Source organism: Lepidochelys kempii, chromosome 17 (genome assembly GCF_965140285.1).
Source record: "Lepidochelys kempii isolate rLepKem1 chromosome 17, rLepKem1.hap1, whole genome shotgun sequence".
NCBI lineage: Eukaryota > Metazoa > Chordata > Testudines > Cheloniidae > Lepidochelys > Lepidochelys kempii.
This window is the reverse complement of record NC_136396.1, coordinates 6,658,813-6,674,708: the sequence shown is the minus strand read 5'-3', so window position 1 is coordinate 6,674,708 and position 15,896 is coordinate 6,658,813. Positions and strand designations below refer to the sequence as shown.

The following is a 15,896-nucleotide window of genomic DNA, read 5'->3' as shown; positions in this document are numbered from 1 at the left end:
GCCGCAGGGGAGGGGCTGCTGCTTCCCTGCCACCACCCAGGGGGCTGTGGCTGCAAGAAAACCCCCTGGTGGCCAGATGTGGCTACATTTGAGAAATACTACATCTGCTCCAGTTAGGGACCCTCTCTTCTTTTTCGGTCAAGGGCCTAACTTACATTCCCTCTTGTAACTAATGATGTAGATCAGTAATCATACAATTGAATCTTTCTCGATGATGAAAACTTGTGGTGTTATCATTTGTGGTTTCTGAGTATGAGTTTCCTTATTGGTGACACGTGGCTCTACAAGAGTTGCAGTCATCTTGTAAATGTACAGGACGGGGATGCAACTGCTTGTTCTGAGTATGACATTTTATTTCCAAGCTGTATCCCTCAGCTCTCTCATGACCAGACTGTTGTGAGAAAGCTGGCCTATGCCATCTGAAGGCAGCGTTTGTCAGGTTTTTGTTTTACACCCAGCAGGTTCCCAGAGAGGGTGATTCCAGAATTTATTTACGGAAGTGGGGAGGACATCTATTGCCTAAAAAATCAGGATGCTTCAGCCAGAGTAGCAGCCGTGTTAGTCTGTATCCGCAAAAAGAACAGGCGTCCATGTGGCACCTTTGAGACTAAGCAATTTATTGAAGCATAAGCTCTCGTGGACTAAAACCCACTTCAGCCAGGGTGGCCATTTTAGCCCTGATGTCACCGCAGCCGGTCTTGCCCACTGAGGTTTCGTTGGGCGGCCTTCGCTCGCCGCGCTGCTCAGGGCACTGGGGCCGCTAGCCCAGGAGCGTCCCGGGGGCAGCGGGCGGAGCTGTGTCCCGCCCAAACACGCGTCCGGGCTGCTCGGGCGGCTCTGTCCCGTTATGACAGGGCCGCTCCCTGTCCGCGGGGCGGGGCTGTGTGTGTGTGTGTCCTGCTGTGACACCCCCTTTCCGTGCCCAGGCCTCGCCGCTCTTCGTTCGCCTCATCTCGCCCGCCAGGGCCGTGCCGCAGCTCGCGGCCCTCGCAGCCTGGCCTCGCTCAACCGCCGTCCCGCTCTGCCCCCCCCCCGGTTCTGTGAAGCCTCCGCCATTATCCCCCCGCCCCCACCCCATGACGGGGCGGAGTCTACCCGCTCTGGGCCGGAGACGAGCGGACCCTCCCGGAGACAGCCGGGGCCTTGGTTTTGCTGCCTCAGCCAGGCCACTTCCGGGATTACGTAATGACGAAGCTGACGGTAAAATAGGATTCTGACGCCTTGATGTGGGCGGGGTCGAAGGTCTTTCCTTCTGATTGGCCGTTGGTCCGTGACTGACAGGATCCTGGGCTTTGCCTCCCTGCACGTGCGTCGGGGTCTCACGATGGCTCTCGCGAGATCTGGATGTAAACAAAGCTAAACGGGCCCAGGCTGCGCTCTGTTCTCTCAACCTACTCTGGCCAGTGAGCGGGTGCAGGCGACAGTCATACCGTCGATGTCCCGCCCACTGCTCCATACCGGGGAGTGGGATTGGGTGACAGGACGGAGGAGCCTGCCTCTCCCGCCTGGTGATTGGCTGTTGGTGTCAGCGTGTGCCAGGTGTCAGTTCCCGAGAGGGTCCCAAACACTGTCAGTGAGGAGCCAGGGCGAAGGAGCAACGCAGCAGGTGAGGGGGGCCGGGGAGGGGGGGATGGGAAACGGGAGCGGGGAGATAGAAGGGGAGGAGACTGGTGGAGGAGGGGGATGGGGCAGGGGAGGAAGGAGAAGGGGCGGGGGCGGGGAAAGCAGGGGTGGGAGAGGAGAATAGGGCAGGGGAGGAGGGGGCAGGGGTGGGAAATGGGGAGGGAGGGGAAGAGGGGCAGGGTCTGGAGAAGAGTGGTGGGGCAGAGGAGGAGGGAGAAGGGGTGGGGGCAGGGGGGGAAGGGGAAGGGTTGTAGGGGCAGGGAAGGGGGAGAAGGGGGTGGTGATGGCAGTAGGGAGGAAGGGGAACCGCCACGGTGGTGACGGGGAAGAAAGGAAGGAGAAGGGCTGGGAAAGGGGGATGTGGGGTGATGGGGCATGGCAGGAAGGGGGATGGGACAGGGGGTGGGGTAAGGGAGGAAAAAGAAGGGATGGGAGGCAGGGAGTGATGGAGGTTGGGGGGAGCAAGGGGAAGGGTCTGGGAAAGGGGGGTGGGGTAGGGGAGGGGTGAGGAAGGATGTGATAGAGGGATGTGCAGGGATGGAGGAAGGGAAGGATGAGGGGAGGGGAGAGATGGGGGAAAATGAAGGTGTCTGAGTACGGAGGAGTAAAATAAATTGGATTGGTCTGGTGAGCTGTGGTATCTGGGTGGCAATTTGGGGATCACAAGTGTGGGAGGCTGGTCAGGCTCAATTTTCCGGCTCAAGAATTGCCAGTGGGGTTTCTCAAGACTGAACTGATGATTCCCAATAGCCCTGCACTTCAGGCTCTCTTCCACCCTGGGACTCTGGTGGCACAAGAGCTGGAGTTCTGTTGCAGGTAACAGTGCTTGTGGCTGAATGACAGCAGGCACTGGCTGCTACAGGTTTACAGATGTACCACTGGGCTTGGAACAACTCCTCTCCTCCATGTCTCTTAGACTGTAAAATGCTTGGAACATGGATCAAATCCTGGCCCCATTGAAGTCAATGGTGTCAGGATTTCATCTACAGTCTTTATTTTCTGTACAAAGTACCATGCACACATGCAACACTAAGTAATGACTACTATGTTGGGTAATGTAGTTGCAGTGACCTGGATTCAACTGTTGTTGTTTTGTTGTTACTAGATTGCTAATTGGATGATAGAAGCTGTTGAGGGGCGTGATTAGGACCTGTCATAATTACTGGTGTCTGGTCAATGCCTTTTGCCCTGTGAGTAAAAAACTGTTTTATTTTTCTGCATAAGAGAACTGATCTGAATTGTTCTGAACAACTAAAAGCGGAATGCTTTTGTTTTGTGAAATCTTATGCATTGGTTTTAATTCTAGCCATTGTGATTACTTACTGAATGTCTTGTTTCCCAAGAGCATATTCATTGTGATTAAAAGTCTATGTTTCTATAATTTATGTGTGTATTTTTCCTGGTCAGTATCTCATGATGAAATGCTGCTCTCAAGCTGGTGTAATGCAGTTAGTGTATTTATAAAATTTGTTGTTATATATTTTCCTAAGATGTTGGTGCATATGTGCAATTTACATAATACATGGTTTCTTTAAATAAAACTCATTTTATCATGCAAGATTTTGTTTTCCCTTTTTTCCTGTGGTGTAGGTTGGGGTACTGAACAAGGAGAGATTTATTTAAACAGTGCCAGAGGTGAGTATAGTGATTTAGATGTATCGGAGAGAAGAGCTTACAGTCATGCTAGCTAGAGAAATTGACTAATATAAATAAACATTTCCCCATAAATAATTATTTTAAAAAAAAACTACTGCCCATAGGTATCTGCAGAGCAACGATGGCAACAGAATCTCCTCGCCGCCCTAGCCGATGTACAGGGGGAGTTGTGGTTCGCCCACAGGCTGTCACGTAAGCATGTTTTAGAAGATGTCCAATTACCTTTGTTTGAAATCCCTAGAATATTCCTGTTCAACAAATACGTGGTCCTCTCAAAATCAGCAGCAACTTCCTGTCATAAACAGTACAGTTTTGTTGTGCTCAGTATTTTCCAGGAAAAGAAAGTAAATAAATGCCTCTTTCCAGATTTACAAGATTATACACAGCAGGCATTCTCTTTGAAAGGGATACATTTGAGATTGGTAGGCCAAAATGTTCACCAACCTTACAAGTTACAGGGTAGATGATTGAACACTTTATATATAAACAAGAAATGACTGCAAAACATATTTTGCTTGCTAAACAAACTCGACACTAGATACAACTGAGTCATAACAAACTTGTGCTTAGTGGGCATTTGTAGATTTCCTCCCCCCCCGCCACTGCTGTCTCCCTCTGTTCCATTCTTATATTAAAAAGTATAAAAGCTCCTGTTATCTGCACTGCCTCAGTAAGTGAGGTTGCTGTGGATGTCAGTGTACTGCTTGCTCAGGAGAACAGAGAAGACAAGTACAGTGAAGGTTTAAAAAAAAAAAAATACAGTGCGTAACAGACTTTCCTACCTTTGCCAGGTCTCCCTAAGTTACCTTCACATGTCAATGGTTGAATGGTGAACATCCTCAATTAGAAAAGGAGTACTTGTGGCACCTTATGAGACTAACCAATCGGATGAAGTGAGCTGTAGCTCACGAAAGCTCATGCTCAAATAAATTGGTTAGTCTCTAAGGTGCCACAAGTACTCCTTTTCTTTTTGCGAATACAGACTAACACGGCTGTTACTCTGAATCCTCAATTAGAGTAACCAGAAAACTTGCCTGTCCTAAGTCCTTTTGTAGCAGAATGGGTGAAATTTTCTCAGTGGTGGCATTATGCTGCTGGCTAGTTTTTTTTGCTATGGTATTGCATTGCAACATCATGTATGTTTTGGCAACTTGTACTTTACTTACAAGAGCTGTCAAAACATGAACCATGGTAATGATGGGGATGACTGTCTATTTAGATCTCAGGATTCACTTGATTTTTTTAGCAGGAGCAAATAAAATGCAGTTGTTCCTGTAACACACTGAGTTGCATAAACAACTGGGTCTTTGCAACCTAAGCTTTCATAGAAGGGAGGAGAAGCCTGTAGAAGAAATCTTGCAAATTTGCCAAATGCAGTTCTTATTGTAGTAACCTGTTCTGTGGAGTGAGCTTGTTCTCTGGAAAAGCAATAATTAAAAAAGAAAAACTCCATAAGAATATTTGATTATGTACTTTTTGTGTGGTGATTATTTTCCAGTTTGTTTTCCCAACCTGCATATCTCTGTTATGGGTACATCACTCATTCTTTATCTCAGAATTGAATTTTCTGGGTAACATGCTACAAACTTGAACCTCCTGCCCTCATTTTGAAACAGTAGGTTATCAAACAAATGGCAGAATATATTAACAATTTACAAAAACAAGAGAAGCATATGCAAAAGAGAAGCTAGCTTGGGGCATACTTCAAATACTGATTTATCAATTACCTGGCTAAAAACTAATTAGAAGTTTCATAGGTTTTTTTTTCTTCTTTTTTTTAAGTACATCAAAGAAGAAATTGTCTCAGAAGTTCTTAGCCTTCAGCATTCTGTCTGCTAACCATTGCTTAATTTCTTTCCAAGAGAGGTTTAGTGTACATACATTGAACAAAACATTTCCAGAGCGTGCCTGCTTGGCTTACTCATTAAAGATATACTTTGGAAAGCATCAGCACACATTTATGAAATGAAGACATTACCACCCTTTTGTTAAGGCTGTTATACATAAACATCAATTATGTTTTAATTATCCTGTAGAATAGACAAGTTTATAGAGAGACAGAGATCATGACCTGGCCAAGATTATTGACAATGAGTCAATCAGGAATAGAAAGCAGGTGTCTTGTCTTAAAGTGCTCTGCTCTAACTACTATGATAAACTCTCTTTAGTTTAATAATCTTTGTGTCCACTTTTGTCAGTCTTGGTCTGGAATAAACTGTTTCTCGATCTTCAGGAACAATTTTTCAGATTTGCCTTCATTTCACAGGGCAGGCAACTTGTTACATTTAGAAGTGATGCTCATGGAGCTGTAGGACTGTCCTGTTATACAAGTGTACGCAGAAACTTACGTCTCCTCCCCTAGTGCTGTCATGACTGGAGAGAACAAAGGCTTCCAAGTACTGAATGTCCACAACATTTTATGTGGACAAGATATTTACACAGTTTTATTTAGAAGGAAAGTGGCTGAGCCTTTTGGTAGCAGGGATCTGGATTTCTTTGTTCCAGCAGCAAGGGCAGTAGTGGCAACAACTTGTATTTGCTGCTATTGGTAATTCAAGACTTAATGCTGAAGTAGTTATGTTAAAACAGATTGAATATGTACCAAAATAATCATTAATCTGAAGTATGTCAAAGTTGTTGGATGCAGAGATTCTAAATTCTAATAAAATTTAGAATCACCACTAACTTTTAAAAAATTGTATGGGCTGCTGAACATGTTGTCCATTGCCAAGTTAGGTGACTAGCATTATACAAAGATATCATCAGCCTTATGGGGTGAGTCCACATATTTTGTTGCTCAGCAGTTACACAGCATATTTGAGAGACTCGCGTCTCTCTTATGTAAGATACCTTAATAAAAGCCTTAGTTAAAGTCCATCAGAACAAATGTGCCTTGCATTATACACCACTGCACTCTGAAGTGCAGCTGATAATGAATTGCCAAGAGGAGTGAGTTCCACAGTGTAAGACCTCTACTGAAAATGCCTTCCCACTAATCTTAGCCAGCTTTATCTCGGGAATAGATAGGAGAAATCTCTAGCCTCTCTTAGCTTCAGGATAGTGCCTAGCATATGTAAGCTGGCGGGTAGTTTTCCCCAGCCCAGGAAGAGAAATAATGTTTCAGCTATTAGTTTTTTAATGCCCTTTCTTCAGGGCTTGTTTGATTGTCCACAGATCAATCGCAAAACAAAAAGCAAATGGAAAAACACTGAAGAATAATTCCCAAAGGCTTTGCTTGCTTCAGCCAGCCAGGAGGGAAAAGGATACAGCCTTCTCCTTTGACCCAGCTTTCCCTTCCTTTTACACTTTGCCCAGACATGTGACAGTCAGAGACGACTTAATCCTTTACAGACTTCAGTGCCCTTACTTTGTGACCAGTGTGGGATAGGCAGTTTATCAAGTCATTGGGTTCCAAATTTTCCAGACTATATGGGTATTGTGTAGTACAGTAGAACCTCAGAGTAACGAACACCAGAGTTATGAACTGACCGGTCAACCGCATGCATCATTTGGAACTGGAAGTACGCAATCAGGCATCAGAGATTTCCCCCCTCCCATCCCCCCAAAAAGGGCAAATACTGTACAATACAGTACCATGTTAAACATAAAACTACTAAAATAAAGGGAAAGTTTTAAAATAAAGATTTGACAAGGTAAGGAAACTGTTTCTGTGCTTGTTTAATTTAAATTAAGATGGGTAAAAGCAGTATTTTTCTTCTGCAGGGTAAAGTTTCAGAGCTGTATTAAGTCAGTGTTCAATTGGAAACTTTTGAAAGCACAACCAAAACATTTTGTTCAAAGTTACGAACATTTCAGAGCTTTGAACAACCTCCATTCCCAAAGTGTTTGTAATTCTGAGGTTCTGTTATACCTTGAATTACACACCAGCAAGGGGTAACACCGTATTTTTCTCAGTGGAATAACTGGGGACATTTTAAATGTAGTTGAGTAGGTGTATAGTGTAAAAAGCAAAATGTAACCCCACAAATTTGTAAAGAAACCATACAGACTGGAATTGGAGGTTTCTCCACCAGTCAAGGCAAATGTAATTTTCTGTGCAGTTATTATCCAATGAGTTGCCAATCATTCTTTCGCAGATAATCTAAACTAAGGCATAGCCTGCATCATTTTCCCCAGTGGTAAGTGATAGTCAGTGTATTTATGTCTGTATTTAGACTTCCATAGTAATTAAGGACTCTTCTTTTCCAGGGAACAGTCATATATGGAAAGTGTTGTTACATTTCTTCAAGATGTTGTGCCACAGGTAAGGGCCTAAAACAAACCCACTCTCTTCACAGTGCTAGTAATACGTATAAGTAAGTTGCAGCTAGATAGTCCAATTTATACAAAGATCAACATTTTTAAAAGTGCTTGACTGGTAATTTTGAGTGCTTCAGTTTTTTTTATTTTTATTTTTTTTTTTGGTCCCCCATCTTAGACGCCTTAAAAGGGCCTGACTTTCAGAAGGTGCGTACGGTCTGAAAATCGGGTGCTTTTGAGGTGTTTCCAACTGGGCACCCAAAATCACTGTCAGGTGAAAGTCTTGGGCAAAGTATTTAAAAAATGTCTCATATATGTACTAGCGAGAGAGGGTTACATTGTCTGCCGACTTAAAGATGCGGTAGTGGTAGCAATGAAAGGCAAAGGCTTACTTGTGAGGTAGATAGACCACATTTTTGTGGGAAGGCCAACCCTCCTAATTGCTGGGACTCCTCCCAAGCTGGTATTTCTGGACCACACTTAGGAACTCATGAGTTTTTGTGTCGACGTCTGGCTAGTAGGCATCAGAAAAGTTTGATACACACCTGCTTGTTTTGCAAGTTTAACATTTGCTGGAAAGGAGAAGGAGAGGTTTTTTCCTCTGTTCCTTTCTCCACTTGCCTCAGAACCTTCAGGTTGCTGCTGGGTGGAGGAGATTTGCTAATTTACCCCTTCTCCAGCTTGCGGTGAGGCGGGATAAACACCTGAATCTGTCATTCTGCTTTTCTCCCCCGCTCCATATCTTGGGTCATTCTTCCCTAAGAATAGCCCTGGTTCTTTTGTGCTCTGTTGTTTCTAGCTTTCCCAAGTAACTGCAGAATGAATTGATATGGCTGTGGTCACTTCACTGCTGCCCAGGGGGTCCTAAGTAGCAGGCTGAAACTGATCAGAGTGGGATTAATTTCATGCTCCTGGTATGTGGGAAAGCTGTGGATGTAGTAGGGGAACTGTAACTGTTTACCTGTCCACTCAGGAAGGCAACATTGAATTGATTCATAGCTGGAATCAGTTAATAATAGTAATAATAGTTAATTATACAAGCTAGAAATTTCTTTTTTAAAAAGAAATTTGCACACCCTGACTCCCGTTAGGAAAAGTTTCCCACTGATGGTTCTGACTATTAGTAATTTGCCAAATGTATTTTTTCATGTTGTGATTCAAGCTATGATGTAAAAGTAAGGATAGTCAAACTTCTATTGAAGGAATTGTTGTGTTTTAACCTGTTCTTATACTCAGATATTTTTTCTCCATAGTTAAAAAGATGCACTCTTAGTTATATTTTACAAGTCAATTTGCCTTGTAAGCGTGGAACATGCTTTGTTTTGAAAAATAATACCAACACTAATTTTTTATTTACATGTTGAGTGCATATTATTGCTTGTCCAGCATGCACATAGTGATTATACAAGTTCTTTTCATATTTAATCCAAAATACTGCACAGTATCTTACAATAATTCACTTGGAAACAATGGTATTGCCTCTGTAGCTCATACTCTGATTACTGCAGTTTCTCCTGAGAACTGTAAAACTTAGGTTGTCTAGAAACACCAAGAAGCTTCATTCCAATTTCTCTTGTACCTCATCTCTTTAGGGGCATCTGTAGAATATATTTAACTGAAGTATGGATCTGCTTTGATTTAGTTACAGTGCCTTCTGTTTCAAACTTAAATATTTTGGTTATATTAAAATCATAGGTATATGATTAAAATGTCACAGTAGGAATGAGCTTCAGAGGAAAGAAAGGCTTCTGTTTTTTCAGCCTCGCTTATAAAGTGTTTAAGTGGGTCAAAAAGGAATTAAAGGAATACACATACCTCTCTCTAAAGATCCTCTTTTTATTCTATTTAAAAATAGTTTAAACTGTCAAAATCAAGGATTATAGAAACAACTATCATCTGTTCTGTCCAATTAATACAAGGTTTATGTTTCTTAGAAGCCAGTTGGCTTTTGTTCTCTGTACCTGGAAGGTCTTTGGTTGTGTGTCTTGCTGCTTTTTTACTTTAATAAGTGTTGGTACACTAGTTGAATTATATTTAAGATTAAATGTGTTGACCAGGGAACCACTCCTCTCAAAACCTCCCAGAAATATTGAGGGTATAAGTATGCAATAATTGCATGCATGCAATAAGAATATGCAACAATTCTTGTTTTCCTTGCATTACCCGATGTGCTGTATACAGAGAGCAGAAAATAAAGATGTTATACTTCATTTTCTTTCAACCTTTCTCTTTTTTGTGTGTAGGCCTACAGTGGTAGTCCACCAACAGAAGAAAAAGAAAAAATAGTATGGGTCAGATTTGAAAACACAGACTTAAATGGTATGGTTTTATCTTCCTCTTTCAGTTTTATTTCTATATCTTTTGGGCCCATATACAATAATTTTAAACAGCAAAATTAAAAAATTACAGTTTAGACAAGAGTTGGCTCAAACAGAACTCCCTTTCTACTCCTTACTAACCAGGAATGAATCGTTATTGTGTAAAATCCCGAGTGAATAGACAGGCCTTTACTCAGCAAATTTCTTGAAATGTGAAGGTGAGCGAACTCTGGTGTTACAGGATTAGTGAGGTCACCAAATTCCAGAGCAAAGTCCCTTGGCCCCCTCACTATCCAGATCAGTTGAAAACAAAACATAGGCCCTGAGTGTAATCCATGTATTCGTAGGTTTGTGGCATGAATCACCTAATTATCTCTCCCAGTGGCTTCATGCACACATATTGAATGGCTGCAGTGTCATAAAAGGAAAAGGAGTACTTGTGGCACCTTAGAGACTAACCAATTTATTTGAGCATAAGCTTTCGCGAGCTACAGCTCACTTCATCAGATGCATTCCATGCTGTAGCTCACGAAAGCTTATGCTTTCGTGAGCTACACGAGGTGTAGCTAATGGAAGTGTTAACAATGTACATCAATTTGCTTTTACTAACCATGGAGCTCTAAGCCTGTCCTACAAGTCAGAGGCTGTAGCTCTCCTCCAGATGTTTCCTACAGCTTGATTGTTACCTCAGTGTCCTCCACCTTACCCCTCTGGCAAAGGCTCACTCTGATCCCAGATGTAACATGATAGTATGACATGATAGGGAATCTTCATGTCCTGGTGGTAAGTAGGGCAAGTTATACTTCTTATAGCTGTTGGAATGGCAAAAAGATTCCTAGTTCACAAATTTATAGATGTTAGAGACAGAAAAGACCTGTTAGGTTAGCTTGTGTATCTCACTGCCTCATGCTCAAGGCCAGTGCGTGATTGTTTTCTAGTAGGTTTCTTTTTCCTTGCTGTGCATTTGTAAATGTCCCAGCCACTGGGGCTTTCGCCACGTCCTTTCACTTGCCACAGTATGACAGAAAATCAAACATATCCAATGAAACCTTTATTTTTCATATTCATCCTAAATTTACCTTAGTTCAGTTTAATCGTCTTAGTCTTGGTTATACTCTTGTACCATCCTGAAGAGTTCTTCTCCCTGCCTGTCAGAAGTTTACATGCTTTCAGAACATTCTGCTTCTCGCTAACTTTAGGGTAGAGCGGCCTTAGCCAAGATATAAAAACATTTGGTTATTTTAGTCTGTCTTGATATATTTCTATAGCACCTTCATAGTTTTATGGAAATTGCCTTTTTCAGAGGGGTGTTGTGAGCATTAGATAATATGTGTAAAAAGCTTTGATCATCAAAGTGCTACATAAGTGTCATCTTTGTTATAATTATTATTTTGTTGCTCCTCTGTGATTTTCTTCTGATTTGTCCATACGATAGCATTACATGAACTGGCAGTAATGTAGCTTACAGATGATTCTATTTGCTCAGTAAAAAGACCTCTCTTTTTTCCTAAATAGACAAAGTACCTCTGAAAAAGTACTGAAGAAGGAATCACCGATCCCTCTATTTTCTGTGTACTCAATCGTTCCTTCTAAATGCACTAATAATTTCTGTTGCTAAATCTCTTAAGTAGCAGAGTACTGTAGACTGTATATATTTTGTAAACTTGGCTTCAGAATAGTAATTGTGAAATGTGAAGAGGTGCTTTTCTAGAATTTCATGGTGCTTATAGAAAAATAGCTTGATCGTGTGCTAATAATCATAGGAGGTAAGAATGTCAAAGACCTCTGAGTCATCTTGTCATAGCCTCCTTTCTTATGCTGTGTAGGAAGTTTCCCATCATCACTCCCTCTAAACTGGTATTTTGTACCCTCTCAAATAAAACTCTAATTACAGATCTTATTACTTGTGTCTAGAGGAACATTTTTTTCACTATTTTTTCAGTTATAGGAGTTAAGGATTAAAAAGCACATTGCTGTGCCTTTAATTATAATATGAATATGGATTTCAAAAACTGTGTCCAGTATACCAGACATTAAACATAATTTGTCCTAACTTGATGTTCATTTTGATATTTAAATCCAATTTAGATACATCAAGGAATATGGAGTTTCATGAGATACATAGCACTGGCAATGAACCACCTTTGCTGCTAATGATTGGGTACAGTGATGGAATACAGATCTGGAGCATACCCGTAAGTACATAATAACTCTGTCTTCAGAAAACAAGCCTCTTTGAGATGCTGATTTTATGCCACATCTAATTTTTTATAACAAACTATATTACTTTAAACTAAATAGTAGAAGGCTACAGCATATGTTGTACGTGTAAAATGGTTTAACATAAGATTAATTTAAGAGTGTGAGTTACACCAAATATTAAACTACCTACCTTTAAATCTGAGGGGTTTTTTAAATTGCTGTAAAGGTAATTTTTTTGATTTGGAGCAGGGTGTAACATTACAGAGAAGTTAATATCCTATAAATATAGGGGAAAGAAGTCCACACTAAGGAGGAAGGGTAAATTCAACTGTTCTATGAAAAGGATTTACATTTCCCAGGAATGCAAGCATGACAATATTAATAGCATTTTACAATCACAATGTGTGTCTGTCATGTACATGATTTGCAATTTTAATTTTATTTAAAGTCTGTATGTGCATATGGATTTAATTTTATTCTGTCATACATAGCATGCAGTTTGTGTTTCAGAATGGTTTGAGCACATGGACTTAATTTGGGAAATTTCCCCCAAATTTCTTGAACTTAGAATAAAGTTTAGTATGGTATGTGATAAAATTCTTAACTCATGAAATCTAGTGTGTCCAATACTTCAAAATAAACCCAGTGCGCATACTGGATGAAATTTCTCCTCTTTGTAGAATACAGAGCCTTTCTGGAAAATATTTTTCCTTTTCATCCCTCCCTGGGTGAGAAAGAGAGTAGTTTTTATGCAGCAAGCTACATTTTAGGAAATTAAATGGAATTTCATTTTCTCTTTGAAAGTACTTTTGCACACCAGCTTGGGAGCTGTGTTAAGGACTAACCATTTGCTTGTACAGGGGGGAGACAGAAATGGAATTTTTCTCGCAATTTGTCTTTTCTGTTAAAGAGGAAGAAGAAAACCTTTTTAGGAAGTTCAGAGCCTGCAGTTTCGGGGGTGGCAGTGTAAAATAAGAGGCCTCAATGTACCCGACTGTACTTCATGTGGAATTTGGGAATTTGTATATTTTCTTAGATTTCCTGAGGAACTACAGTTGTTTCTCACATTCAAGACCTTTATTTTGAATGGAGCAGAATGGAACATTTGGGTGCTGCTGTATTTTTGTCTTTAAACTTTTAAAGAAAAGTACGTTTGTAGAAAAACCAAATTGGTTGCTTACTTCTTGAGTAAGGAAGTTACCGTATATACTGCTGTATAAGAATTTAGCATGCAAAATAATTTTTGTATCCAGTTAAAACTTTTTAAACTTTGAAAATATTCTTATACAAAAAGTGAGTATTTAAACCTTTTAAAAAATCGCTATGCTTTATTCGTCATGTGTATTACAGGGAACAAACATTAGGTGTCACTAAGATATTGAGCTAAAAAATATAGTACAGCGTCAGTAGCACCAGCGATCCTAACAGGATTCTGAACAAATAAGTTTAGAGTACACAGAGATTATATACACTGATCGAAGTTAAAGATTTTCTATAACATAACTTCTTTGAACTTTCTCTAATGAATTTATTTGAACAGATAAGTGTTTACTGAAAGGTGTATAGAGGCACACACCTGGTGGTGTGACCTTGGACTTCTCTGGGCTAGTTTACAGTAGAAGAGATTAGAGTTTGGGTCTTCATCTGGCAAGGGATCAGTTCTCTGTTGATATAGTATATTCTTGCCCTGGGCATAAGGTGGGAGAGTGCCTTGCTTCCTTATCAGGTGACTCTCTGTAGCTGAAGAAATGAGTATCTCTGAAGGAAGCCATCTATACTCCTAACCAAGGGGAAGATTGCTATGAGATGGGGTCTTATGTGTAGGGGGAGGGCAAGAGGGGTGATGTAGGAGTGTCTTGGAGAACTCCATTTCCTTTTGGGTAGAGGGAATCTTTTTTTTTTTTTTTTTTTTGCATGGAGGTACCATAGTTAGGCCAAACAATGTCGTATAACTACAAATTCCTTGTCTCTTCTGTCAATAGAGCAGTCTCCACACAGCCAGTTTACATGTTTTTCCAGTGTATTTCACAATGGAATATTTTCTATTTCTTGTTGTTCCTTTTTATTAGGCTAATAAATACTAAGAAAAAATGAAACTAGGAAATCACAAACCCCTATTGGTATGATTTGATTTTTGCATAAGGAAGCCCTTCAGCAGCTTTCAGAAAGTTCTTTCTGAGCTTGAGAATGTGTTCAAGTTGATACACAAGCTGAGGCAGTCTAAATAGGAATAGAGTTGTGTTCTGAAGACTTGTTGCCCCTCTTTGAGAATGCTCAGCTTGGAGCAGGGCATGAGATGTCAAAGTAACACGCTCTAAACTGCAAACTGTGTTGTGACCGTGTATGAATCTAGTCTCTGAAATAAAGTGACATTCATTGCTTTGCAGCCTCAGGAAAGTGACTCTGGAGCAGATTCATGATGAGTTCGAGATGGGTTATCTGTAGGTGCTATTTGATATACATGTCTTGGCAACGTGAGCCATTGTAGCTGGAATAAATGTCAGGAGGTTTGCAGTACTTCAGGGTATCCGCTTTCCCGCAGCATTTGAGGCCAGTAGGAAAGAGGGAAATATTTTTGGAGCAAATGTGGAAGAATTATTATTTGCTATTTGTATGCTTCATTTATGAGGGAGAGTGGTGCCACCTGGAAGTTTTTAGATCTCCAAGCCTTTCCTGATGCAAGCCTTTCCTGAATAATTAATATGTGTTTTGTGGGGCTGGAGTGGCCCATCATAAATTTTGGGACATGGATTAAATATATTACAAAGGAGAAGTCCAGTGTGGTTTCTTTGGGATCAGTCCTTTGTTACTTTGGTCAATAAGATTTATATGCTGTGGGGTGAGAAGGGTGCTTACTTACACAAAGGGATTTGGTTGAATGGGAATTTGATTAATTATATAATTGTCAGTTCCATAACTGGGCTGGTGTCAGTGGTATGTATTGTTGATTGAAATTAAGTCTTCACTGACATGGTGGTGGAGGGGGGGAAAGAATGCCAGCTACTGAATGACCATCCCTACTTTCTGCAGCACCTAGGGTTTTCCTTTGAGGCCTCCTATTCATACAGCTTGTGAGATCTGATAAAACCACAGCCAGGGATTGTGTAGTTGCAGATTATATGAACAGTATTGCCCACTTATGTGTTTAACAATATAATTTTGGAATGTTTTCCTTGTCATTCATGTTATCCCTTGTTTGGTTTCCCAGTTAGATAAGTTTTTTTTTCTAAACTTCGATTTTCTGTGGATTGGGGATTTGTATCTGAGACTCCTAAGAAGAAAGGACATAGCATAATCTACACTTGCCTACCCTCTTCCTATTGCTATTTAGGGTCCAGGTACAAAAAGAATTGGCAGTTGTGTGGCAAAGTGACTTTATATACAAAATTATGCCATTCACTTGGCAATAGCATATATTCTGTATATGTATCCTTTCTACATCCTCTTAGGGTCTGGCTACACTGCAGTTGGGGGTGCACCTCCCAGAGCGGGTAGAGACAGATGCGTGCGAGCTCGACTTCAGGTAGCGTGCTAAAAATAGCAGTGTAGACTTTGTGGTGTGAGCAGTGGCGCAGGCTAGCCACCCAAGTAAGGACCCCTTAGTAAGGCTGGCTTGTACTTGGGCAGCTAGCTAGCTGCAATATCCACACTGTTATTTTTAGCACGCTAAAGCTCAAGAAACCTGACAAGAGAAATCTGTAAGATTTTATTTAGAAGCCCTTTCTGTTTTAAGAAGCAAGAGTCCCAAAGTTTAAGTGAAAAGCTATACACTGAGGCTATCATCTGTAGCATTGTGATTTCTTTCCTCCTTCAGTTGGACCCCTATTCAGTACATAA

General features: G+C 41.1%; 1 protein-coding gene across 15 annotated transcripts in view; it reads left to right on the top strand.

Annotated features, from left to right (window-relative positions):
- The first annotated feature begins 1,396 nt into the window (after positions 1-1,396).
- BCAS3 (BCAS3 microtubule associated cell migration factor) overlaps positions 1,397-15,896 on the top strand; it is a 500,892-nt gene continuing 486,392 nt past the window's right edge. For 5 of the 15 annotated variants that reach the window (XR_012155467.2, XR_012155469.2, XR_012155468.2 and 2 more), the window contains exons 1-7: positions 1,397-1,606; positions 2,729-2,813; positions 3,214-3,258; positions 3,384-3,471; positions 7,489-7,543; positions 9,783-9,858; positions 11,946-12,052. Coding sequence is in view for 12 of the 15 variants with exons in the window: in XM_073315910.2 (XP_073172011.1) it covers positions 3,401-3,471; positions 7,489-7,543; positions 9,783-9,858; positions 11,946-12,052 (309 nt within the window). In the remaining 3 variants the exon portion in view is untranslated. Of the gene's footprint in view, positions 1,607-2,176; positions 2,440-2,728; positions 2,814-3,213; positions 3,259-3,383; positions 3,472-7,488; positions 7,544-9,782; positions 9,859-11,945; positions 12,053-15,896 lie in introns of those variants that run through there. The other 10 variants (XM_073315915.2, XM_073315913.2, XM_078849289.1 and 7 more) reach the window with 6 other exon arrangements.